We start from the raw sequence: 27,374 nt of genomic DNA, 5'->3' as shown, positions 1-27,374 counted from the left end.
AGCTAATGCCCCGCCCCTTCATGACCCCGTTTACCCTACGCTAAGGGACCCCAGACTGAGTTAGGCGGCGGATGAGCGCCTGCATCCAGATGGCGCGAAAGTCCCCATTCTTCTAGATACTGGGTAATGTAGAAGATGTAGATCCTCAACCTCAAGCTACATCGTTCCTCTCATTTAACGTCTTTCCGCTTATTTAATCTTTCTAATACTGAAGACTGAGTTGGTGTCTTTAAGGCTGTTAATCAGGCAATTTACTGGGCACTCCCAAGTACGGGGTCCTCGCAGCTTTCTCTTCTGCCTCAGCTTTGGTCCGGAGAGGACCCGGCGCCGAATCACTGACTCGCCGAAGTGTGGGGGTGAGTGTGAGAGGAGGGGAGTCTGTTGTCTGGGGACAGCTTAAAAACTGGGGAGTAGGCTGAACAGCTGGGGCCCAGGACTCCAGCCTGGGCTTCAGGACTGTCTGCTCCTGTGGGCAGGTGTCGCACCTTCCCCCACGCCCGGCCTTCCGGGCTCTCTCGCCAGCTGCGCCGGAAGGGAGCCGTACACCTGCAACCCAGTGTTCCCAAATCCCCGGCTCCAAGAGATCGAGCTCAGTCGGGTGTCTCTCCGCGCTCCGGCGTGGAAAAAAAAAAAAAGTCTTGTTACCCGCAGCGAACTGGAGTGCTGACATCTTTAATCTCAGCCCCGAAGCTTCCGCTTTGGAAGACAAAACCCCGAGGGTGGCTGCTGGATGAGCCTGGGGTGGGGGAACTGCAAGGAGGGTGTTGCAGTTGTTCAGAAGAGAGATGAAGAAAATGGCAGTGAGTATGGAAAAGTGATGAGTGATGTGGCTGATTAGATGTGGTGGATTTGCTTGAGCCTGAAGCCTCCAGCCTGCACTGGTGAGAAGGTGGTGCCACTATAAAATCAGAAGTGCTCACAAGAGAAGGAGGAATTTGGGATTTATCAAATTTGAAACAGTGGTTTAGGTGGAGATACGTAGAAAGACTTTTGAAGTCTGAAAATTAAGCAGGAAAGAAACTTTCAAGTTGAGAACCGAAACAGTGAAGTTTCATATAATAGGGTAAGAAGCATTTCATTTCGGAACAGTTATCAGTGACATAAAATGTTCTCATGATCAAGGAAGGAAGTTAAAACCTGAGAATAAATAGTTGAATCCGATGGTCAGAATGTTTATTGGGTAATTTGAGAGAACTACTTTAACACAGTTAGCGACTGCAAATAGTATAGACCAATCCTGCATTTCGAGGCATGAAACATTACTGAGGTGGGTGGGATAGGCAGTAGTATGCCTGTAATTCCAGCAGAAGCAGGAGCATCTTGAGTTTGAGGCCAACCTGGGCTACATATTGAGACCCTTTCTTAAAAAGAGAGTAGAAGACATATTTGGGGACAGAGACAGAGTCAAGAAAGAAGAGATAAGATACCGGAAGAGAAGCAAGGGAATGAGACAAAGATAACCAGGGATTAAATTTTGGAAAGAAAGAGGGACATTTTAATTGGGTCCATAGGAAAAGTAGAGCCAATGAGGTGAATGAAGAATTATTTGAAACTTTTGTCACTTTAGCAGGAAAGCTATCTTGACAAGCTTAGTTCTTTTTATAGAATCTTAATATTTTTACAGTGTTTCTAATCATTCAGTTTAATATACTATTAGGATTCCTTGAAGAGTAGATACTTGTAAGTAGCTCAATAATACCTTACTTCATGGGTAGAAAATAGTATTTGTAGAGAAGAACTCTTGCCCTGTACAAATGACCTCTCCCATTTACACAAGGAAAATGGAAGGCTTTATCTTCCCACAACCGGATGTTTTTGGTTTTTTTTTCTTGGCAGTACTAGAGATTGAACCCAGGGCCTGGCACTTGCTAGGCAAACACTCTACCACTTGAGCTACACACTCCCCAGTCCCCGAGCCCTAACCTTTCCCACCATTTGAAGAGGAAAATTTGTTTCTTCTCCTTAAACATGTCAGTTATTTGGGGGGTTTGAACTCGGCCTAATGCTTGCTAGGCAGGCACTCTACCACTTGAGCCACTCCACCAGCCCTTTTTTGTGTGTTGGATATTTTGGAGATAGGTTCTCTGAAACTGTTTGACTGGGCTGGCTTCAAACCTGATCTCTGCCTCCTGAGCAGCTAGGATTACAGGCATGAACCACCCACTAGGAACTCAAATTCTTTTACCTAGTCTCCCAATACTGTCCTCTACTGCTTCTCAGGGTCCCTTGCCTCCTACATCAACCTTTGCTTCACTGTTCATGCCTTCAGAATTTAAAAATACTCTTCACTTTATGAACTACCCTGTTTGTTTTCTTGTCTTTTTATCCCCTTCCCAGCTAGACTTCTTGAATCTTATCTCTCTTATTTCCTGCTTGCTTTTTTTTGGGGGGGAAGGGGAGCGGCGGGGGGATAGCTTGAACTCAGGGCCTTGCATTTGTTAAGCAGGACTTCTACCATTTGAACTATACCCACAGTTTTTTCTGCTTTCGTTATGTTTTAAATAGTGTACTGCAGTCCTATTTTACACTTACCACATGGCTGGAATGGCAAGTACATGCCAACACACCCAGCTTTTTATTGGTTGAGATGGGGTCTTGCAAATTTTTTTTGCCTGGAGCCTTAATTCCCCCCCGCCCCCCAATTTTACTTCCAAGTAGCTAGGATTACAGACCTGAGCCACTACACCCACCATTTTTGCTACTTATTTCTCAGCCTACTGAGATGAACTACCACTAAAACTTTTACCAAAATTATCGATATTCTCTGTGTATTAAATCATGCATTCTCAATGTGGGCAAAAACTTCTTCTTGTGAGGCATAGAAAACTATACTACCTTTATGTATAAAGCACAGATTAAGTAGGTAAACAGATATACATCATTCTACTGTATTAATTTTCCCATGTGTGTTAATTAGCTTGATTCAGTTATCCCACATTTTATTTATAAATCATAGTATAACTTTATCCCATAAACATATACAACTTTAGTTTATCCATTTACATTTTAAAAAATAAAAATTAATTTTAAAATATGTCGGGGGAAAGGTTTAACTTGCAGTTGGGTAGAAGAGTGGAGTCCAAAAAGGTTCCCACACTGGGAGTGGGAGCCCATGCCTGTAATTCTAGCAATGGGGAGGCAGAGGCAGGAGGATCATGTATTCAAGGTCACCCTGTGGTACATGGCAAGAGGAACACAATTTTAGGCACTTATCTTCCAAGGATATTTTGACTCTTATAAACGTATTTCTTATGCAACATCAGGATGCGTATACAACATGTAGTAAAGAGGATTAATGACTTATTTAAGCTGTAGTCAAAGCTCTGATGGGACTTTCTCTGAACACAATTCTGTTTTGTGACTCAAAAATCACTAGGAATAAATAACAGCTGTGGCAGTCGCGAGTGTATAGCTTTCTCAGAAAGTTTATTAAAATACTGAAAAATAGTAACTAAAGCTAGTAAACACATAAATAGCTAAAGAACAGGCTAATTTATACTGCTCCATGTTATATTGATATACTATAGACAATTGCTAAAAGAATATTGCTAGAGAAATTGCTAAAGAAATAAGGTCTCTTCCTATTATAGAAGGTTAAGATGGGTTTTAAAGCTAAGCACTGTTGAGAGCTGCAAGTGTGGTTATGCTTTCATCTCAGCACTAAGAATAACAGCCATAAATCCAGCAGGCTGGTTTAACTTACTATATTCTTCTGAAATCTGAACTGTTGCCAATGAAAACAACTTTGGTGGAAACTTTCCTGGAAAGAATTTTTCACCAGCTGAAGAGGATGAATAGAGATCTGGCTCTAAAATGAGGAAACTATAAAGTCACTTGCTTCAAGAACAAGCAACTCAATTTTTAGGGTGAATTGCGGTCATAGAAATATACGAACTATATTTACCATAGGGTGAATGGTTTGAGATAACCTATGTCAACTATTTTTACATAAAATTTCTACTCCATTAAACTCTCTCAGCATAAAGACTATAACATGTTTTGACTTCTTACTAAGCAAAAAAGTATATCAGTCAACTTGTCCTTAAAGCATAACCTAAAAAACAGCACATTCACTACCCTGTCCAGTAATGTAACAACCACTAACTACATGTGGTCATTTAAATTTGAATTAATTAAAATTAGCTGAGGATGGTGGCACATGACTATAATCCCACCACTCAGGAGTCTGAGGCAGAAGGATCTCAAGTTTGAGGCCAGCCAGGGCAACAACATAGAGAGACCCTGTCTCAAAAAATAATAATAATAATTAATTTACTAATTAACTAAAACTTCAATACTACTGAGTTGCATTAACTACATTTCAAGTGCTCAATAGCCAGGTGTGTCTGGTAGTTACCATTTTGGATAGAACAGATAAAGGAGATTTCCTTCATTGCAGAAAACCCTATTGAACAGCTACATTCAAATATGTTCCTGTAAAAGACTGGTAACAGCAGGAGCTCAGGAGTCACCTGTGTCTAAGTTTGAATCCTGGCTCTGACACTGTGTGATCTCATTTGTAAAAGAAGGATAAAGGCAGTATTTAGAGCCAGGCATGGTGCATCACAAATATAATCCCACTACTAGGGGCTGAAGCAAAAGGATTGGGAATTCAATCCTTTTATGTAGCCAGGCCAGCCCTGGCTACATAACAAGTTCCAGGACAGCCTGGGCTACATAGCAAGATCCTGTCTCAAAAAACAAGCTAACCAAAAATGGAGTATTTATAGTATAGCATTGTGAAAGTTAAGTGAGATGATATAAAGTGTTAGCATAGTGTCTGGCCCATTAACTCATTATTAATTCATCCTTAATGAATAAAACATCAAAGAAGCTGAAAGATTAATATTTACAAAGGATGCTGTATTCCATAGCTGGTTTACCTGAGGTGCTCAAATCTGAGTCCACATTTTTGGAGGAGTTTCATTGGTGATGTTTGAGACAGGGTCTAGCTATGTAGACCCAAGCTGGCCTCAAATTTGCCATCCTCCTGCCTCAGCTTCCCAATTACTGGGGTTTCGTATGTGCACCACCATGCTTGGCCAAAGCCATCTCTGATTTGCCAAGCAGTCAACTTGAGTTGGCAGCAATAAACTGACAATGTAGGTTTGAGGCCTGCCAAATTTTTGTACTTTATCTGATCAGATGCTTTTCTACTAATTCTAGCACTTGGGAGGCAGAGGGAGGATTATCTCCAGTTCAAGGCCAACATGGACTATGTGGCCAAGACCTTGTCTCTAAACAAACAAAAAGCTGACTTTGAACAAAGAAACATTATTTGTTTCTAATTAATAAGAACCATAAATTATTAATAAACCCTATACTATAAAACTTGGGGTTTTTTTTATCTTTAGCGTTTACTTTATTAATATAATAGTTACTAAAACGTATCTTAGTAATTAGTATTATTTGCTTAGTAACTACTGAACATGGCGCGACATAGGAAGGGGAAATCATCAGAAGATATAAGTTGATATAAGTCAACAGAATCATCAGAAGAATAGTTGATATAAGTATCAACTATTTTCATAAAATAAGTGACTTCCTTTCAAAAGAATCAGCCAAGTTAATGTCATTGTTTTTTGTGTTCAATTAGAATTGAACAAACCTAATTCTGGAAATTCTTCCTATCCTGTTTGAAAGTTATCTTCATGCGTAGAGACTATTAATAGATTTAAATCTTTCTTCTTTGGTTTCACGTATCTTACGGTACTATTACTGTGAATGATTGTACCAGTACACTAAAAACTGATGCTGGTGCTTATTCATAATATAAATAGGAACAAATTAAGGCAAATGGACATTTTTCCACTGACTCCCATATTACATGGACAATAAACTTTTTGGTTTTTGTTTTGTTTTTTCAGACAGGGTCTCCATATATACCCCAGTCTAGCCTTAGATTCACATTCCTCCTGGGTCAGTCTCCTGAATCTGAGATTACAGGCATGCCTCACGATGGCTACCCAGCAACAATAAACTTTTTTTTTTTTTAGGCAGTACTGGGGTTTAATCTTACAGCCTTACTAGGCAGGAGCTCTACTGGTTGAGCCACACCCCCAACCCAACAGTAAACTTTTTTTAAAATTCTATTAGCATGTTATAGTTGTATAGGGGGATACATTGTGATATTTGCATATGTGCTTACAATATATATTACATTTACCCTCTAAATCATTCTCTGTCTCTCTCCCTCCCCCCCCATATTCTTAGAACAACTTCAACAAGTTTCATTCTTTTTTTTTTTTTTTTTTTTTTTTGACAGCGCTGGGTTTTGAATGCAGGGCCTCATGCTCACTAGGCGGGTGTTCTTTCTGCCAGCCCTTTTTTTGTGATGGGTTTTTTCAAGATAAGGTTTCCTGAACTGTTTGCCAGAGGCTGGCTTCGAACCATGATCCTCCTGATCTCTGCCTTCTGAGTAGCTAAGATTACAGGTGTGAACCACTGGCACCTGGCTTATTATTCTGTTTTCATATATTAATACAATATACATCCACCATATTCATCCTCATTCACCCTTTCCTTTTACCTGCCCCTCCCCCACTGGAACCCGCCCCCAGTGGGTTCCACCCCTTCATTTTTTTTAAACTGTATATCCAACAGTAAACTTTATTTGAAATATAGCTGTCTCCTTAAAAAAAAAAACTTTACAAATCAGACTGGGAGTGTGGCTCAAGAGATAGAGCACCTGCCTAGGAAGCACAAGGCCCAGAATTCAGACCCCAGCACCACAAAAAAAAATTTACAAATCATAACGTAAAGCCCAATGATTTATCTCAAAATGCAGAACGTTAACCACATACACTTGGGAGACTGAGGCGGGAGAATCACAACTTCAAAGCCATAAAACCTTATCTCAAAAAAAAAAGAGAGGGAGAAAAGGAAGAAGGGAAAGAAAGGTATCAACACCGTAGTAGATCAGCTCCAGGACCCTCCCAAGTCTTCAACTCTCTTCCATAGGAACCATTTGATTTCTTATACCAAAGATTAGTTTTGCCTGTTTAAAGACATGTAAATAGGACTTGGTTGTGTATATTCTTTTACATCTGGCTTTGTTCTGTTTTGTTATGTAAGATATAACAATAGTTTATTTGTTTTCATTGCTTTATAATATTTATTATAAATAAGCTACAATCTATTTTTCCTTTATACTAGGAGCTGAGGGTGTGGCTCAGTGTTAGAGGACTTACCTAATGTGTATGAAGTCCTGGATTTGCTCCCCAGCAGTCAGTCCCCAAAAAATAATATTCAAAATTGAAATATAATTAATATACCACAAAACTTACCATTTTAAAGTGTACAAATTAGATTTGGGGTTTTGGGGGGTTTTTTGTTTTGTTTTTGGTAGTGCATGAGTTTGAACTCAAGACTTTGTGCTAGCAAGACACGCTTTCTACTGCTTGAGCCCCCCTCCAGCCCAATTTAGTATTTTTAACATTCACAAATGTGTACAACTATCATCTCTGTCTAATTCCAGAAAATTTTTATCACCCAAAAACAAAATACCAAATCCATTACCGTTAACTCCCCATTTCTCTATTACCACACCGGAGTGTTTTTTTTTGGGTTTTGTTGTTGTTGTTGTTTTATTGTTTTATTATTCATATGTGCATACAAGGCTTGGGTCATTTCTCCCCCCCGCCCCCACCCCCTCCCTTACCACCCATTCCGCCCCTTCCCTCTCCCCTCCACCCCCTCAATACCCGGCAGAAACTATTTTGCCCTTATCTCTAATTTTGTTGAAGAGAGAATATAAGCAATAATAGGAAGGAACAAGTATTTTTGCTAGTTGAGATAAGGATAGCTATACAAGGAGTTTACTCATTAATTTCCTGTGCGTGTGTGTTACCTTCTAGGTTAATTCTTTTTGATCTCACCTTTTCTCTAGTTCCTGGTCCCCTTTTGCTATTGGCCTCAGTTGCTTTTAAGGTATCTGCTTTAGTTTCTCTGTGTTAAGGGCAACAAATGCTAGCTAATTTTTTAGGTGTCTTACCTATCCTCACCCCTCCCTTGTGTGCTTTCGCTTTTATCATGTGCTCAAAGTCCAGTCCCATTGTTGTGTTTGCCCTTGATCTAATGTCCACATATGAGGGAGAACATAGGATTTTTGGTCTTTTGGGCCAGGCTAACCTCACTCAGAATGATGTTCTCCAATTCCATCCATTTACCAGTGAATGATAACATTTCGTTCTTCTTCATGGCTGCATAAAATTCCATTGTGTATAGATACCACATTTTCTTAATCCATTAGTCAGTGGTGGGGCATCTTGGCTGTTTCCATAACTTGGCTATTGTGAATAGTGCCGCAATAAACATGGGTGTGCAGGTGCCTCTGGAGTAACACTTTTGGGTATATCCCCAAGAGTGGTATTGCTGGATCATATGGTAGATCAATGTTTAGCTTTTTAAGTAGCCTCCAAGTTTTTTTCCAGAGTGGTTGTACTAGTTTACATTCCCACCAACAGTGTAAGAGGGTTCCTTTTTCCCCTGCATCCTCAGCAATACCTGTTGTTGGTGGTGTTGCTAATGATGGCTATTCTAACAGGGGTGAGGTGGAATCTTAGTGTGGTTTTAATTTGCATTTCCTTTATTGCTAGAGATGACCACACCGGAGTTTTAAAATAAGGTTTGAAATGGGAAAAAGTGAGTAAAAGAGCCTTCATCCATGTAAGGTTTGAAATGGGAAAGAGTGAGTAAAAGAGCCTTCATCCATGTTCTTTTTCACTATTGTTTTGACTGTTCTTGGATTGGGGATGTACTCACTGGTAAGACTCTGGCCTAGCACGTGCAAGGCTCTGGGTCTGATCCCCATTACTGCAAAAAAAAAAAAAAAAAAAAAGCTTAGTATATTTTGGCTGCTCTTGGTCTCTCATTTCCATGTGAATTTTAGGATTAGTTTACCAATTTCCACAAAAAAAGAGCAGCTAGAATTTTAATAGGGTTTAGATTGAATCTGTAAGTCAATTTGAGGATTATTGGCATTTTAACAAACTCTTCCCAGTCCATGAATATGGAATGTCTTTCCATTTTGTAGATCTTTTAATTTCTTTCAGTGTTGTTTTGTAACATTGAATGTGCAAGTTTTATAGCTCACTTGTTATTTCCTAAGTATCACTTATTTATTTCCCAAGTATCTAAATCTTTTCAAAAATATTATAAATGAAATTAATTGCATTTTAGACTATTTATTACAAGTATATAAAAATACATTTGACTTTTTTATATTAATCTTATATCCTGTAATCTTGCTGAGTTCATTTATTCTAGTACTGTTGTGTGTGTGCTTGTATGTATTCTTTAGGATTTTCTGTGTTCAAGATTGTATCAATATTTTTTACTTCCTCCTCTCCAGTTTGGAAGCCATTTGTTTCTTTTTTTGAGGGGTAGGTTGTCACTGGAGTTTGAACTTAGGGCCTCTTGCTTGCTAGGCAGACGCTCCTACTGCTTAAGCCACTCTGCCAGCCTTTTTTTGTGATGGGTTTTTTCGAGATAGAGTCTCTTGAACTATTTGCCTATGGCTGACTTTGAGCACCCATCCTCCTGACCTCTGCTTCCTGCATAGCTAGGATTATAGCACAAGCCACCAGCACCCACCTGTCTTATTTTTATAAGTGAAGCTTTTGGTCTTTCACTATTAAATATATAATTGTCCTAAAGTTTTCATAGATCCTCTTCATCAGGTTGAAGATATTTCTGTTTCTGATTTAAGGGTTTTTTTTTTCATAAAAGGGTGTTGGATTTTGCTGTTTCTGAACTTTTTGAAATGATCATTTTGGTCTGTTATTTTATTAATACTATGTTTTACATTGATTAACTTCCTACATTAAACTAAACTTTCCTTCTGGGAATAAATCCTACTTTTTTATATACATTGCTAGATTTGGTTTCCTAGTATTTTCTCAAGGATTTTTACATCTGTTTTTTTTTCCCTTGGGGGGTGGGGAATTTGTTTTATTTTTTGTTTTGTTTTGTTTGAGACTGGGTGTTTCTGCATAGCCCGGGTTGGCCTAGAACTGATCCCCCTGCCTCAGCCTCTTGAGTGCTGGAATTACAGATTTGCACCAGCACACCCAGCTTACATCTGTGTTCTTAAGTGACATTGACCTGTACTTACTTGTATTGCCTTTGTCTGGTTTTTGTGTCAGGATAATACAAAGATATTTTCTGATGTATAATAAATGTAAACCCTTTTTTCTCCACAGAAAATGATCCACAGTCTATTTCTCATAAACTGCTCTGGTGACATATTTCTAGAGAAGCACTGGAAGAGTGTTGTGAGCCAGTCTGTCTGTGATTATTTCTTTGAAGCTCAGGAGAAAGCTGCTGATGTTGAAAATGTACCACCTGTCATTTCAACTCCTCATCACTACCTCATCAGTATCTATCGAGATAAGCTCTTCTTTGTTTCTGTCATACAGACTGAAGTGCCACCACTCTTTGTAATTGAGTTCCTACATCGAGTTGCTGACACTTTTCAGGTTGGTTATCCATCAGATCTTTCTAATTTAAATTATCCAGATTAATTAGAAAAGAGGCACATGATGATATTAATTGCCCAGCTTTTGATATGCACTGTCTGTCTCTTTAAGCACAATTTCATAAATCCTTTGCTATGGAGTATACAGTGGCTCACATGGCTGTTCTGTGCTGTTTTTCATATGTACTAATTATATCATCAGGAAATAGTAGTACCTCCACTTGCTTTCTCTTCATGGTCCCAAGATTTCTAAGGATTATGAACTTTTGTTTTTTAATAAACTTTTTGTGGTTTCATTATATTTCTATACATGCATATAATGTACTTTGATCAAATACACCCCTTCTTTTTTACCTTCTCCCCCCTTTTTTAAACAGTAATTGGGAGAGGCTCATTATGCTATCTTTATATATATATATACATATGCATATATATATACTTTCATGACATTCATCTCCCAGTACCCTCTTCCTACTCCTACCAGACAATCTCCCCTTTTATACTCATGTCACATTATCATTTTAGGTCTGGATTCTGCATATGGGTGCAAACATGCATCATTTGGCTTTTTGAGCTTGGCTATTTTTAGTTTTTTAAGGAAACTCCTTAGTGATATCCACAGTGGCTACACTATTAATTCACGTTCCCACCAACAGTTTATCAGGGTTCCTTCCCTTCTCCCCACTTCCCCCAGATCCTCATCAGCATTTGTTGTTTATTTTTTTGATGATAACCATTCTGATTGGGTTGAGATGGAATCACAGTGTCATTTTTATTTCCATTTTCTTTATGGCTGAGAATGTTGAACATTTCTTCATGCATTTATTTCTTCATCTATTTATTTTGAGATTTTGTTTGCCCATTATTTACTAATTGGTGTTTAACTTTTTTACATATTCTGGATATTAACCCTTTGTGCAATGTGAAGATTTTCTCCCATTCTGTGAATCGTCTGTTCATTCAAGAAATGGTTTCCTTTGATGTGCAGAAGCTTTTTAATTTGATGTAATCCCATTTGTCAATTTTTGCTCTTATTTCCTAGGCTCAAGCAGTAGAAAGTCCTATTCAGAAAATAGTTGACTATACCTGTATCTTCAAGTGCCTTCCCTATGTTTTTTCCTGTAGTAGTTTCAATGGCTCAGGTCTTACATTTAGGTCTTTAATCCATTTTGAATTGATTTTTGTACAGGGTGAGAGATAGGGGTCTAGTTTCAGTCTTCTACATGTTGATATCCAAGTTTCCCAGCACCATTTGTTGAAGAGGCTATCTTTTGTCCAGTGTGTATTTTTGGCTCCTTTGTCAAAATCAGATGGCTGTAGCTGTGTAGGTTTATTTCTGGGTCTTCTATTCCATTGATCTATGTCTATTTTTGTGCTGGTACCATGCCGTTTTTATTGCTATAGTGCTATATTATAATTTGAAATTCAGTAGTGTGAAACCTCCAGCATTGCTTTTTGTGCTCAGGATTGCTTTTGGTATTCGGGGTCTTCATTCATTATGTTTCCATAGGAATTTTAGGGATTATTTTTCTGTGAAGAAGGACATTGGAATTTTTGTGAATTGCTTTAAATCTCTATACTGCTTTTAGTAGTGTAGCCATTTTCACAATATTAATTCTGCTGATAATGAACACAGGAAGTTTCTCCATCTTCTAGTGTCTTCTTCAATTTCTGTCTTCAGTGTTTTACAGTTTTTATTGTAGAGGTCTTTCACCTCTTTAGTTAAGTTTATTCTTAGGTATTTTTGTTAGGCTATTGTGAATGGGATTGTTTTCCTGATTTCTTCCTCAGTCTGTTTACTGTTGGTATTTAGAAAAGCTATTGATTTTTGTATGTTGATTATCTATCCTACTCTGCCAAAACTGTTTATCAGATCGAGGAAGTTTTTGGTGCAATCTTTAGGGTCTTTTATCTGTAAATAGGGTTAATTTGACTTCTTCATTTCCTGTTTTTACCCATTTTATTTCTTTCTCTTGCCTTACTACTTTAGCTAGGAATTCAAACACTATATTGGAATAAAAGCAGGAAGAATGGATACCTTTGGCTCATTGCTGACTTTAGAGGAAACCATTTCAGTTTTTCACAAACATTTGCTATGATGTTGACTCTAGATTTGTCATAGCTTTTGTTATATTGAGGTATATTCCTTCTATTCCTGGTTTCTTCAGAATTTTTATCATGAATGATCATGAACTCTTTTTTTTAAATTATTGTTGTACTGGGGGTACATTGTGACACTTACAAAAGTTCTTACAATATATCAGCATGGAGTTTACCTCCTCCCTCATTCTCCTGACCATGAACCCTTTACATGTTATTATTTTTTCTTGAAGAATTTAGTAAATAATTTAAATTTTATCTATGTATGTTTGTGGGTAGTTATTCAGGGCAAATGAAGTTTATAGGTCACATTATACTTAAATGTTTTAATACTTTCTCGCATAATTGCAATAAAAAATTCAATCTAAAAATTTAACAAAATATTGAGGAATAGTGTTAAAACTATAGAGAATTATTATTCCCATCTGTTTTACATCTTAAACAATGAGTTGTGATACTATAAATTTACTCTTCAGAACCAAAAGGTTTTAGCAATAAAAGCCTTTCTTTACTCCTTCTATTTTTCAATGTCATAAATATTTTGTTAGGACTACTTTGGTGAGTGTTCAGAGGCGGCAATTAAGGATAACGTTGTCATAGTATATGAGCTCTTGGAAGAAATGTTAGATAATGGATTTCCTTTGGCTACTGAATCTAACATTTTGAAAGAACTGATTAAACCACCAACAATTCTGCGTTCTGTCGTCAACTCTATTACAGGTATGAAAGAGAAGTGCATGCTTTGCTAGGAACTAAACAATTAAAAAGCTTTATAAACAACTCATGGTTGGTTATGATCTGACAGATTATTAAGGTAGTCTAAATGAGCCAAAATTAAAGTTATTGGTAATGTTAAAATGAGTGTGTATTTCTTTTTATTGAAAAAGGCTGGGTCTTAAGTGATAAAGGACTTTTAGGGATGGAATGTAGCTCACACACATGCCTAGCATGTGTGAATCCCTTGATTCACTGGGGGGAAATAGGTAAGATAAGAAGAAATAGGAAATTAATCTACTTGTGAGATATATTCCTGAATAATCCTGCATAGCTGGGATTAAAGGTAGAAGCCACACACCCAGCCCTACAAATGTATTTTAAAGTGCAATCCCAAAAAACCAAAGTTATTAAAAATAGAAAAATAAATAAATGTTATCTATGGGGAATTTATATACACCAAAATGTTAATGGTAGAAAAATTGTTGGTTTTGTTTGGGGGGATTTTTTGTGCTTGAACTCAGGGCTTCACACTTACTAAGTAGGTGCTCTACCACTTGAGCCACTCTACCACCCCTTTTTATTTGAGTTGGGTATTTTTGAGATAGGGTCTCATGAATTATTTGCCTGGGTTGACTTTGAACTACAGTCCTCCTGATCTCTGCCTGCTGAGTAGCTAGGATTATAAGTGTGAGCTACCAACATCCAGTTTATTGACTTTTTGTTTTTTGTTTTAATCTACTGTCTGAGCTTTCTTTTTCCTGACTAAGCATGTACTATTGCTTTTTCATTGAAAATGTAAATTAACCAAAATGAAGCAACAGTTCAAGGATATATGTGTCAGATAATCAGACATGTATCAATTTACCAGGAATGTAGCCAGATAAAGAACATTAGCCATACTAAAGCCAAATGAGTGTGCTGACCTTCAAGCAGGAAAACAAAAAGTTATACTATGTTCTTAATCTAGTTACTCCACTGAAGTCTGCTTGGCAGCATCTCATATAGAATTCCACTGAAAACCAAAGAGCCAAGTTCTCACTCTGTATGCTCATTGGAGACATATTTCAACAGAAGGTTTTGAAACAACCAGCCACTTTTCTTCAGTGGCAGCATAATGAGATTCTGTTGTTGAGCTACTAGAATTATCTTTAGTGACTGTTAACCACAGGAAACAAAAGATAAGTAAATGCATTTATCCTGGTTGTCAGGTAGATAGGGAAGCGCATAGCCTATTTCTGTCCTTTAGAAATAAGATTAGGTTAGTATAGTTATGCATCCAACATTTCTTAAGACCATACAAAATTTCAGTGATGAAAAACCTAAACACTGAAGAAGCAGCTAAAGCATTCTTTTCTTTCTGATAATAGCTTTTCTGAGGGTCATTTTATACAGAGGAAGTTTTGCTTTCTTCTTTTCTGATTTCTAGGCAGTAGCAATGTTGGGGACACACTCCCTACTGGGCAGCTGTCCAACATCCCATGGCGACGCGCAGGAGTAAAGTACACAAACAACGAAGCCTATTTTGATGTTGTTGAAGAAATAGATGCAATTATAGATAAATCAGGTAATTGTGTGCATGTGGTCTTATGGGGAGAAAAAAACAATTCAGCTGACACAGCTGAATAGAAAATCGAAATCTCTTGGCAGTGTGGTTTCAGTGGAAAGGCATTCATTCTCTAATTATTTATAAATCTATTTATTTTGCCCCAATGTTACATATAATTATCATAACCACTAATTGAAATCTGCCAAAGACTTTTAAATCAGACCTTACTTTAAGCTAGTTATTACCCTCTATTTCTCTCTCGGTATTTGTTCTAACGGTTATTACATAATTACAATATACCATAATTTTCCTACTACTTTATGTGCAGTACTTTTATTTATTTATTTATTTTGGTGGTACTCATTTGAACTTAGGGCCTCATACTTGATAGGCAGGCTCTCTATCGGTAGAACCACTTTGCCAGCCCTTTTTTGTGTTTAGTACTTTTGAGATAGGGTCTTTGAGATAGGGTCTTGAGGTTTGGGGCCCAGGCTGGCCCCAAACCTCAATCATCCTGATCTCCATCTCCTGAGTAGCTAGGATTGCAGGCATGAGCCACCAGCACCCAATTCTTTTTTTTAAACAGCTTTTTTTGTTTTTTTGTTTTGTTTTGTTTTTCCCCTTTGGTGGAACTAGAGTTTGAACTCAGGCACTCTACCACTTGAGCCACATACCTCCAGTCCATTTTACTCTGGTTATTTTGGAGATGGAGCAAACTGTTTGCCCAGGCTGGCCTAGAACCTCGATCCTCCCAGTCTCAGCTTCCCAAGTAGCTAGGATGAAAGGTGTGAGCCATTGATACTCAGCTATGTGCAGTACTTCTAGTAAACACCTCTTTGTGATTATGTTTTAATCAGACAAAACAATGGTACTCTAATAAAACAATAAAATTTTATTATTAAAATATCTCTTTTGTTTGGCTGGTTTTATTTTTTTTTTAAATATGGAATAAATACTCCATGACATTGTGTGTCCCCCTTGCACAGAGGCCATGCTAATCTTCTCTATATCATTCCAATAAAATATCTGGTTTTATCCTCACATTCTATACATAAGGAAGCTGAGGCTGATAAGGATTAAGGATTAAGTGACCTGTTCAAGGTCACATAGCTAATTAATATGTGGCAATGACTTATTGTGAATTATAACTAATATCTTACTATTAGTGAGGGCCCTTTCCATTATAACATTCCATCTTAACAGAATAACATGGCTCCTGTTTCTTTTCTTTGTTTTTTGGTGGGACTGGGGTTTAAATTCAGGGCTTTGCCCTTGCAAACCAGATACCCTACCATTGCAGCCACACCTCTTGTCTGGCTTTCCATTTTGCTCTGGTTATTTTTGGAGATTGGGTCTCACAAACTGTTTGTCCAGGCTGGCCTCAAACCACAATCCTCCCAATCTTAGCCTCCCAAGTAGCTAGGATTGTAGACATGAGTCACCAGGACCTGACAGGCTCCTATTTCTTTTTTTTTTTTTTCTTTTGTGTTGCAGTACTGGGGCTTGAACTCAAGACCTTGTGCTTACTAGACAGGTGCTCTACTACTTGAACCAGCCCTTTTTTGTGTTGGGTATTTTCAAAATAGGGTTTCACAAACTGTTTGCCTAGGCTGGCTTCAACCACAGTCCTCTTGATCTCTGCCTCCTGAGTAGCTAGGAATACAGGTGTGAGCCACTTCCTATTTCTTAAAAATTAGCCAGTACTTAGTTCATTTTATAAGAAGCCATCACTCATTTTTAAATTCTATTAAAAATATTTTAACTATCTAGTAGTCTTACAAGGTTGACTCTATAATGAAGACAAGTTTGATTTTCCTTAGAATTATTATATTCCAACTAAGTAGGTATAGACCTAGCTCTCAGTAAAAAAGTTGTCACTGAGGTGCAAAGCTTCAGTAAGTCTGACAACTAAGGTTGTTATCTATTATTGTAGATAAGTAATCATGCCAGTAAAGACCCAAATTCCATTGATGCTGATCACCCTTTTTTTTTTTTTTTTTCCTTTCTTCAGGATCTACAGTCTTTGCAGAAATTCAAGGGGTCATTGATGCTTGCATTAAGTTATCTGGAATGCCTGATCTCTCTCTCTCTTTCATGGTAAATTTTATTCTCCTGTTCTATACCCTTACATGCCTAACATATATGAAGCATCAAATAAAATAACCGCAGAGATAAATTTGTATCTTAGATTGCAAAAGATTATCTCAGAAATACTCCTGTCTAGCACAGCTTTCTAAGACAGTAGCTTGCATGATGAGCATGGCCTTTATAGAAATGCTGAGGAGAGGTCTTCACATAAGTGTGCTAGAAGTGGCTTAAAATTGGTTGCCAGGCTTCTGGAAATCTTCAGTGTCATTTTTTACTGAGTAATTATTTGCTTTGATTACATGAAAGGGCATTGATCTTTTATTCATTCAGAATCAGCATAACATGCTATTAAGAACAATTAAGAGAATTAGTTATGGTACTGTCTTTGTCTCCAGTTTCTCGTGACCTAAGTTCTTTGAACCTCAGCTTTTTTATCTATGGAATAAAAATAATACTACTTGCCATTTCTCCCCCATAGTTGTTAAATCTCAAGTAAAATTATGTAAAATACTTGCAAACTTTAAATCACTATAAGATTGTGCTGACATGGTCATAATAAACTCTTACATGTCTAGCTGCTTTTTCTTTAAGGAGCATATTAATTTCTCGTAATATGAGTAGTGTGGCCATACTCATTATGCTCTCTGAATACAACTTGTCTTTGCTTGGTAGAACCCAAGGCTTCTGGATGATGTCAGCTTCCACCCCTGCATCCGGTTCAAACGCTGGGAATCTGAACGAGTTTTGTCATTTATTCCTCCAGATGGAAATTTCCGACTCATATCGTACCGTGTCAGCTCACAAAAGTATGTTGATGTATCAGCCAAAATTTACCATCACATATCAATGTGCTGAATAGAACTCGCCTTTCCCTGTTCATTCTGATAGTTTGGCATTTGAGTTTATCATTACTCACTTTAACCATGGCTCACCAAAAGACCTAATGAGAGCTGATAAAATTATGTGCCTAAAATAGTCAGCTTGCCTTGAATCTAAGAGTATAGATGAACTAGTAAATGATACTATAGTATAATTTGTAGCTAAGAGCATTTTGGACCATGCATACCCTAGGAAAAACCATGAATCTGGTGCCTTAATTTTAACAGTCTACAGACTTTGGGGCTAACAAGAGACAGTCCTATCCCAGAACATACTCTTACCACTTCAAGTCACCCTTCTCTGCATTATGTTTTAGTTTAGTTTTGTTTTGTTTTGTTTTCGAGTCTCGCTATATAATCCAGGCTAGCCTCAATCTTGCTGTGCAGCCTAGGGCTGGTCTTGAACTAGAGTTCTTCCTGCCTTCACTTCCCAAGTGCTGGGATTATAGGTAATGTACTCCCACCCCTGGTTTGCATTGAGTTTTAAAAGAACAGTTGAGTGTTCTAGGTTGTAGCCAGCTTATCCCTTGAAAATTTCAGAAAGCATTTGGGTAACTCAAGACTCAGAAGCAGAGGAATTATTTCTTATCACATAGTGTATATAATTGAAAATTATTTTTCACTGAGGCCTTCATTTTTTTTTAAAACTAGGGTCATTTGCCCAAATTGGTTTTTGCTTTGTTTTATGGTCCTAAGGTTTAAACTCAGGGCTTTGCATTAGCTTGGCAAGCACTCTACCACTTGAACCATGCCTCCAGGTTTAGTTATTTTTTCAGATAGGATCTCATGATTTTTCCCCCAGGCCATCTTTGGACCTCCATTCTCCTAGGAAATAGCTGGGATTATCAGAGTGAATCACCATGTCTGGCTTGTTCTTTGATTTTTTTTTTTTTTTTTTTTTTTTGGGTGGGACTAGGGTTTGAACTCAGGACTTTGTGCTTGCAAAGCAGGCACTCTACCACTTGAGCCATACTTCTAATCCATCAGCTTGTTCTTTGAATAGGGTCTCTCTACAAACCATAATTCTCTCTCAACCTCTCAAGTAGTTGGGATTACAGACATAAACCACCAATACTGGCCACCCCAGGTGCTTATAATGTAATTTAAGTTCAGATTTCTGACTTGGTTTGTATATCATTGGTGAGAACTCATACAGTTCCTGGCACATTGTACTGTAATCAACTCCCTCTGTGCAGATGCTGAATCTATAGTTTTAGAGCCCCGTTGTGGAGTTAGGTACATGGTAGAATGAATACTCTGGGCTGCGGTTTTCAGACCACTTCCGAAGTTATCCCATACCATTAATTGTGTGTATGTGCCTTTGTGTCTTTCCTTCTGTCTTTGTAGCCTAGTGGCAATACCAGTATATGTGAAACATAGTATCAGCTTTAAGGAGAACAGTTCTTGTGGCAGATTTGATATAACAATTGGACCAAAACAGAATATGGGAAAAACAGTTGAAGGAATCACAGTGACCGTTCACATGCCGAAAGTTGTGCTGAATATGAACCTGACACCAACACAAGGCAGCTATACATTTGATCCAGTTACCAAGGTACAGCCACTTCAAATCAAGAGTGAGCAGGTGTTTCTGCAATATTGTGTGATTGGGAGTGAAGGGCAGAGGGGTTTTATTCTTGTTTAAATCTTAAGTTCTTAAAACCTAGAAGCAGACTGTGCTATGCTTCTGCCACTAGCCATAGAAGAAACCCTACATGTGCTGAGTAGGTGAACAGAAGATCCTCTTCACAGTGTACTTTTACTCATCCATTGATAATCCAGCCATTCACTATCTAATGGAAAAGAAGTAAGAGCTAGGATCAGGGATATAGCTCAGTGGGTGAGCATTTGACTAGCATATGAAAAGCCCTCGGTCCAATCCCCTACACCACAAGAAAAATAAAGAAAGCTGTTTAAAGAGAGAAAACTATAGATATAGGAAGGCATAATTAATTAACCTATTGGTTAATTATTAGATTTTCTGTAGAAATTCAACATTATGACCTGTTTGTTTTAACTTAAACATATCATTTCATACTCAAGTTTCCTGATTGGGTAGAAAATGTAATTGTTTTCAGCAGCATTCATTGAACTGCCTGATAAATGAAAGGGGTTTGTTCTTTTTGTTATTGTTTTTGCGGTACTGGGGCTTGAACTCCGGGCCTACACCTTGAGCCACTACACGACCCCTTTTTTTGTGTATGTGTGATGGGTATTTTCAAGATAGAGTCTGGCGGGCTATTTGCCCAGGCTGGCCTCAAACCTCAATCCTCCTGATCCCTACTTCCTGAGTTGCTAGGATTACAGGCATGAGCCACCGGCACCCAGCTGAAAGGGCATTTTTTTTCAATAAAATTAAAGATCATCTAACCCAGTCCCTAAGGATTCCCAAACACCACCTATCTGGGAAGAGGCATTCCAGATCCCTGGCCTTCCACCACAGCTTTAACCCATAACAGCTTCACTTTCTCACCAAACTATTCACTTTCCAAACAGTTTCTTTTGAACAAAGGCTTCATAGCTAAAAGTTTGAGAACAGCAACATAAGTTAGTCTTCTCACTTTACAGGAAAATAAACAGGCCCAGAGTAAAGTCATGAAGGTAGTATAATGAAAATATTTGAAATCAGATAGCCTTAGGTTCAAGTCTTACCTTTGCCTCTAATTAGCTATATGACCTTGAGCAAGTCATGTGATGTTTCTGACCCTTAATTTCCTAATTCATAAATTTGTAGGTTTCTATAACATGAATATTGTTAGTCACACTGCTATATTCAAAAGTGAATGCTCAGAATTCGTTGATGTTCTGCCTTCATTCTCCATTCACTTATAGAGCTTACCACTGATCTGAACTCATTGTGGACATGAGGTCTCCCATTTCCAAGATACTGCTTCATTTTGTATAAAAGTTTATGGCGTCTTTGAACCTTGTCTTTGAACATTTGTCTTAAAAAATGGTTCAGATTGTTTTTGATTTTATGTCTTTTTTAAGATACTCACATGGGATGTGGGAAAAATTACTCCACAAAAGCTCCCAAGTCTTAAAGGTCTAGTAAATTTACAGTCTGGAGCACCCAAGCCAGAAGAGAATCCAAGCCTCAACATACAGTTCAAAATCCAGCAGCTTGCTATTTCAGGTAAGGATAAACTTGATAATGTGTTTAAGGGTAATTTGATTTTGCCTCACCCAAATATTAGGAGCCTAGAAGAGTAATAAACATTCCCACTCTAGAAACAGCAGCAGCTCCAGTTTGCCTTTTACACAGTGCTAAGGGACACCAAGGATTTGGGAGAGATCTTATTTCACACAGCCTTTCTCCACCTTCATTTAAGCACCAAGGGGAAGTCATTCATGTTCACAGAAAGTAGAATTATATGGGCCAGGCACAGTGGCTCAAGCCTGTAATATACTTGGGAAGCTGAGATCAGGAGGATCTTGGTTCAAGACCAACCTGAGCAAAAAGTTCATGAGACCCACCATCTCAACCAATGGCTGGACACATTGGCACGTACCTGTCACTTCAGTTATGCAAGGAAGCCCAAAGAGACAGATTGTGGTCCATCCCAGCCTAAGCATAAAGCAAGACCCTATCTCAAAAATAACCAAAGCAAAAAGGGCTGGTGGTGTAGCTCTAGTGGTAGAGAGCTTGGCCCTGAGTTCAACTTCCTAGTACCACCAAAAAAAATAGAATTAGCCCTAACAAATATTCACTGGCTGTATCAGCATAACTTAAACCATACTCCTACAGCGTAATAATTAATGAGTGGTAACAGGAACATCGCTTCCAGTGGTGGAAGGGACAATGGTTAGTATCAGTATAGTGCCAATTGCTAAATAAATATTATTGGGATAACAATAATGTTTCTTTTTTTTTTTGACACAGGCTTAAAAGTAAATCGCTTGGACATGTATGGGGAGAAATATAAGCCATTTAAAGGAGTCAAATATGTCACAAAAGCTGGAAAGTTCCAAGTGAGGACATGAGAAGAGGCCGAAATTCCTCAAGATCAGTTTGTTTTCCAAGTGTCATTACAATTTATTACTATTAAGTACCAAGTGGGTGGGAATACGTATTTCTAGTTAAAGCATTTATGTCAAGCTACACACCACTAACAAAATTGCTTAGTAATTGACTAGGGTTCTTAAGAAGCTTTAAGCTAAGGAAACTTTTGTAATGACTTAGCTAATTTTTTATCTTTCCGCTTAGGAAAACTTCAGAGGTGATTTCTCTAGGGGCCATCAGCTGGATGCTGAACACTAACAGTAAAGGTAGAAGGCTACAGTGATAACCTCTCTGTTAATGGATATGAACTGGTTTCATCCAGCAAGAACTGTCTTTATCAGTATATGATGTCAGGTGCAGCCAAATGTCACACCTTCTGATTTTAGCCATCTCAAATCAATATCTATCCTCACAGAAGAAATTCCTCCCCACTCCCATCCCAAGAAGTTTACAAAAGCTGCCTCTTCAAGTGTTTGCCTTATTCAGCTTTTCACTTGTGCCATTAAGCAAGCACTGTAGCAAAAGCCACTTGCACATGGCCCTGGCAGGGAGCACTGCTGCTCCATGGTCCATTCTCACTGTACTTGGTATTATATTTTTTATAAATAAGATTTTTATGTAAAGCTCAGATTTTGATTTACAAGGACCTTGCTGCAGTGTATAGTACCATCTCAACTTTGTGTCAGTGGTTCAGCTGTTAGATAGCACAGTAAAAATTTGTTTCAAAGGGGTAAATGCTTTATTAAAATAAAAGGAACACTATTTCTGCTTTTAGGAAGTTATCAAGTGTTTGCATTTTTAAGCCAGTTAAAGTAAAGAGAAACAAGTGAAACCTTTGCCATCTACATATTTTATAAAGCTTTATCCAGTACCACTAAGCCTAAAAGACTCATGCCCTAGTTCAACAAAAGGAGGAAAATGTGTCTGCTTCACTATTGTTTTTCTTTTTTAATCTTTTATTTTGTTCTTTAAGGGTTAAAATTTCCTATATCCCTTGTTTTTAGGAAAACTTCTCTTATTACCTGCATCCCAAGGCTATAGTGATAGATTCCCTCCTGAAACTATTGTCAGAAATTGTCACTGGAGTACTTAAATGTCTCTACTGTACTAAGTACATGGAAGAACATTATATGGAGTCAGAAACAAAATTTTCAGTAATATTCATGATAACATTAATCTTCATGGTTGGAAAGTCAGTCTGTAGTTATATCATTTCACTGAACTTCATTAGCTTGGTAGACTCTGCCCAGTTATTTTGCCTCATTAAACATAAAGAAATGGAGGACGGCTGAAAGTTAGTGTAAGTGTTTGCTCGCTCTTGTATTTTACTTACACTAGTCTTCTTTTTTGTGGCTCCATTATTTTCCTTCATTCTTCTCATCTTATAATGCTTTCCCTTATTATGCTACGACTATTTCTTATACTCATCCCATTCATGCTATCAAGTGCTAGTGGTTGGTGCCTTTGCCTGCCTGGGGCATCCAACCTGCCTTTCATCTAATGAGAAGTTGCCACTTTTTGCAACTTCTAAATTTCTAAAGTAACCAATGGATTGGCAACTAAAGTAAAAATGCTGCCAGATATTTATTCCCTTTGCCTAAGATTGGTTATCCAATTCAGCTGCTTTTCCTATTTTTAATCTGTCTGTGTGTGTGTGTGTGTGTGTGTGTGTGTGTGTGCGCGCGCGCGCACGTGTGCTGGGTATCATACCCAGGGCCTTGTACACATTAGGCAAGCACTCTACCACTGAGCTAGATCCCCAGCCTCCTGTTCTTACTACCTTGAAGATCAGTCATATTTGTTTTTCTTTGTGCAGAATCCCTAATCTCAGCCATCCATACCTGGACTGTCCAATTTCTCTCCTGTGCTATCTTCTCTTCAATTAGAATGTATGCCAAGAGTCCTCTGCCTCTAGCAATTTTTACTAAAACATCCAAGTACACTGTTTCCTTTTATAATTATTGTTTATTAATTTGATGGAATACAGTAAATCCTTTGTCTAGCTCTGGCTATACTGTCAAATAAAAAGATGAAAGTAAAAAAATTTGATTTTTTTTTTTTAAGCTTGTTGAACATTCTCACTTTAAGGCTCAGTGTCAAAACAGGCTGAACATGATCTGTATTATCACAAGGTGTGAAGATTGCTGCAAACACATCCAAGAGCTCCTCTCTTCAACTTGGCATGTTCATTGACACAGACTAAGTGATAAGTAATCATAACTACCTTCCTTACCACTATCACCTGCCAATGTAGATCTGTGAATGCTCAGCAATCAAATATTTTTCAGGTACATAATGTTAGCTAATCCTAGATACCCCCTTTTTCTAAATTCTTAAAGGATTACATCCTCAGAACAAATGAAATAACTTATTTACTGCATGAGGGAGTCTCCATTTTTTTCAAAGGAAGTTCATTTGATGGGTTCATTGCTTAAGTGGTGCTGTAGAAAAGCCCCTGGAATATGCTGGTCTTACTGTCCTTAGAAGCAACTGATTTGAGAAAATAACTATAATGCATCAGGAAGGCATAGGATAAGTAGCAAAGATAAGGCAGTGTTAGAGATTGCTGAGTAATTCAGTAGACTTGAACACAAACTGGAATCTGCCTCTGTGGCTGGAAACTTTTCTAAATTAAAGCAATGATACCTATAGTTGGCAACACTAAATATCACCCTTTAATGAAATTTAACCTTTTCAGATCTAAAAAATTAGGTACAAACAGTGATGTCCCAACTCTGTCCAGAAACTACGTACTATTTTTATAGTCAGTGCTTCCTTAAGAACGAAGAGGAATATACCCCCAAAAGCTAACTCTGACTCAATGCCCTGATGGATCCCTGACAACACTACTATTCTATATTGGGATTTGGAATATTCAAAAAAAAATGGCCCTGTGATACTGCTACACATTTCACAACTGAAGCTTTTTAAGGGACAATGACCTCCAGTAATAGCTAGAATCTTCCACTGGTAATCCATATCATCTGGCTACTTTCTGTCTACTGGTAACCCTTATCATTTCCACTCCTTTTAATCCCAGCATTGTCCTTTATCACACAGTAAGTATACTACTATTGATTTCTACTGCTTCCAACTGGTTTAAATGAAAATCTTTGGTTTCCAGATCTTGAGGGTTAGTTTCATTAGCTGTTCTTCAAAAACAAAGGACCTAAAAGTTCTTGCTAAAAATAACATACCCATCATTTAAAACATTATTTATATAAATGCATTTTATTGTTTTAAACAAAACAAGAGAGGCAGAAAATATTTGCATGTAACAAATCCTAGCTTATAAATGTTTTTTTAGTGGTGACTGTTAAGTCATCATTCAGGGTCTTTTTGTCTGTTTTGTTTTGTTTTTGCTTCACTGTGTCTGAGCACTGTTACTTGAGAAAAGCATATGGCATACAGTGTAAAACCAGTGTCTCAAAACACCGGAAAAACTTGGAGAGCAAACATGATTTTTCTTATTTCTGCTAAGTAATTTTTAGTAAAACAAAAGGTGATCTTTGGCATAGATTCATACTTTAAAGGCATTAATATTGCATTTATATCAAGTAAGCAGCTATACAAGTATGCTGACAGCCTTGAAAATAATCTTTTATCAGTTAAGAGGAAATAGAGGATGCCCGAGTATACAGGACCAAATTAAGAAAAGATTTACACATTCTGTATTGAAATCTAACACACACTGGGAATGGGAAAGGACAGCCAGGCAAGGTGTCTTACTTCTTTACTCATTTGGTTCTGTGTTTGGGAAGAAATAATTTTCATGTTCTGAAGAATACTTAGATAGCAGTGATAAGTGCAAAAAACAGGTAAGTTGCTAATAGGAAACATAATGTGGTGATTAAACTCATTACTCTCTTGAACAGGTGTATTTAAGAGAACCTACAGGGCTCGTTTGTAGTTGGTTGAAGGAAGGATTACAGGAGAGTATTTCATACTGATTCATCCCCAGCAGCACCACAATTCTAGTCTGCAAATACCACTTTCCTCTAGGTAGGAAGTGTTCTTCAGACATGATTGCCTTTCCATTAAACATTCTTAGGGAGGAAGCACTAATTCTTAGGACTAAATTAAAAAAAAAAATCTTTCAAAATTAGACAAAGCCAATATAGTGGCACACACCTGTAGTCCCAGCTATTCGAGAGGCTGAGGCAAGAGGATCACTTAAGCCCAAGAGTTCAAGACCAGCCTGGGCAACATAGCGAGACCACATTTCAAGAAAAAAAAAAAAAAATTACAGACAACCACACACCTGTGTATCTTTAAAATCTTATTTAGGAACAGGATAGAGGAAGACTACAGAAGCCCAGGATAAGAGACATGATTTGGTTAAAAATTAAATGCAGCATTTCAGCTCAAAAAGAACAATTAAGAGCTAAGAATGAATGATAAGGCCTCAGCACAGATCTTTTGCAGGCAGTGACAAAGCATGGACCGCCTGGGAGTGGCCCTGCAAAGAGCATGGGCAGAGCCAAACCCTGGCTACTCTGCCCTGCAAGTGGCAGAGAGCACCAGGATACACAGTGTATTGGTGGGGTAGTTACCTTGTCAACTGAGGCAGGAGACAGGGTGGGTAGCTTCCTAGCACAGACATTGCTCAGGAACATAGGAAAGACAATCGTGTGATTCTGTCATTTCCTCCTGACAGTAAAATTTGGTTTTATAAATGTGAGAAACCAGAAGAATTAAATTGGAAAGGACAGGAAATGAATAAAGGCCACACATACCAGGGCGCCCCAGAGGCCAACTTTTCCTGCAAAGTTGCAAAAAAAAAGTTTTGCAAAGGACCCAGGTAGCATGCCCAGGGAAGGTAGGCAGGATCGGCAGCAACATGGGAAACCAGAAACAGCTTCTAGAGACACAGTGAATTTCTTAACTAACTTGCCTGGGCCTTGGGTCTTGAGCCTGAAGGGGAGAATGGGACCCAGAAAAAGAAACAGGGAAATGTCCCCTAAGGAGCAGAGTGTCTGGCTAGTGTTCATTCTTGGATTCTCAGAGTGTGCACAAGTATAACTGTGTTTGAAAGTACGGGGTTTACATGGAGACACATTTCAAAGTGTCCATGAAAAAAGAGTAACGTTTTCTATGTGAGGAGGCCCCCGTTCCTTTCCTATGTGTCAGGCTAGGATGTGGCTTTCAATCCCCAGCAATTCTGGGTGGCTCCTGGAACTCAAATCACTCTTCTCTTTAGTAGGGGTTTCTGTACCAGCCAGGTGCCTACTGGTACCAGGGAGTCTTTCTAACCCAACGCAGTGTAAATCCAGCATCTGTTCGAATTTTGATTGAAGCAGCCTCTGCTTCTCGCACAGTCTCCTTCACAGACTGCATGAGGTTCTGGGCGTTGTGAACCAGCATCTCTGTGGCCTGCAATGCAAGAAGAGCTCTCTGTTACTATAGTCCCTGATGCACTCTTGCCTCCAAAGCAGAGTTAATCCAAAAGTAAGCTGCACTTAACCCCACTTGTACTGGTATCCCCTGTACTTAAGCTTACATCTCACTAGTGGTTTAGCTATATAACCAAAAAGGACCCAAAACTAAACCATCACTGTTTGTGTT

At 38.1% G+C, this 27,374-nt stretch overlaps 2 protein-coding genes and 1 pseudogene across 7 annotated transcripts in view; 1 reads left to right on the top strand and 2 right to left on the bottom strand.

Moving 5' to 3' along the window:
- The first annotated feature begins 100 nt into the window (after positions 1–100).
- Ap3m1 (adaptor related protein complex 3 subunit mu 1) lies at positions 101–26,133 on the top strand. Of its 5 annotated transcripts, none has more exons than XM_074079211.1 (9): positions 101–123; positions 10,203–10,478; positions 13,126–13,297; positions 14,721–14,858; positions 16,852–16,937; positions 17,601–17,734; positions 19,154–19,361; positions 20,798–20,942; positions 21,690–26,133. In XM_074079211.1, the coding sequence occupies exons 2-9, from the start codon at positions 10,206–10,208 to the stop codon at positions 21,788–21,790; spliced, it is 1,257 nt and encodes a 418-aa protein (XP_073935312.1). In that variant the 5' UTR covers positions 101–123; positions 10,203–10,205; the 3' UTR covers positions 21,791–26,133. The 5 variants fall into 5 exon arrangements, with proteins under 5 accessions (XP_073935312.1, XP_020016379.1, XP_020016378.1 ...); XM_020160790.2 differs by lacking the exon at positions 101–123 and adding an exon at positions 226–356; XM_020160789.2 differs by lacking the exon at positions 101–123 and adding an exon at positions 663–800.
- On the bottom strand, positions 15,780–15,878 carry LOC141425250 (U6 spliceosomal RNA; annotated as a pseudogene).
- Positions 25,022–27,374, bottom strand: part of Vcl (vinculin) — a 110,370-nt gene continuing 108,017 nt past the window's right edge. For both annotated transcript variants that reach the window (XM_074079207.1, XM_074079209.1), the window contains one exon: positions 25,022–27,182. In XM_074079207.1, coding sequence (XP_073935308.1) covers positions 27,036–27,182 — 147 coding nt within the window. In that variant the 3' untranslated portion in view covers positions 25,022–27,035. The remainder of the gene's footprint in view (positions 27,183–27,374) is intronic.

This window comes from Castor canadensis, chromosome 7 (assembly GCF_047511655.1).
Source record: "Castor canadensis chromosome 7, mCasCan1.hap1v2, whole genome shotgun sequence".
Lineage (NCBI taxonomy): Eukaryota > Metazoa > Chordata > Mammalia > Rodentia > Castoridae > Castor > Castor canadensis.
The sequence above is the reverse complement of the archived record's forward strand: the minus strand, read 5'-3'. Positions and strand labels throughout refer to the sequence as shown.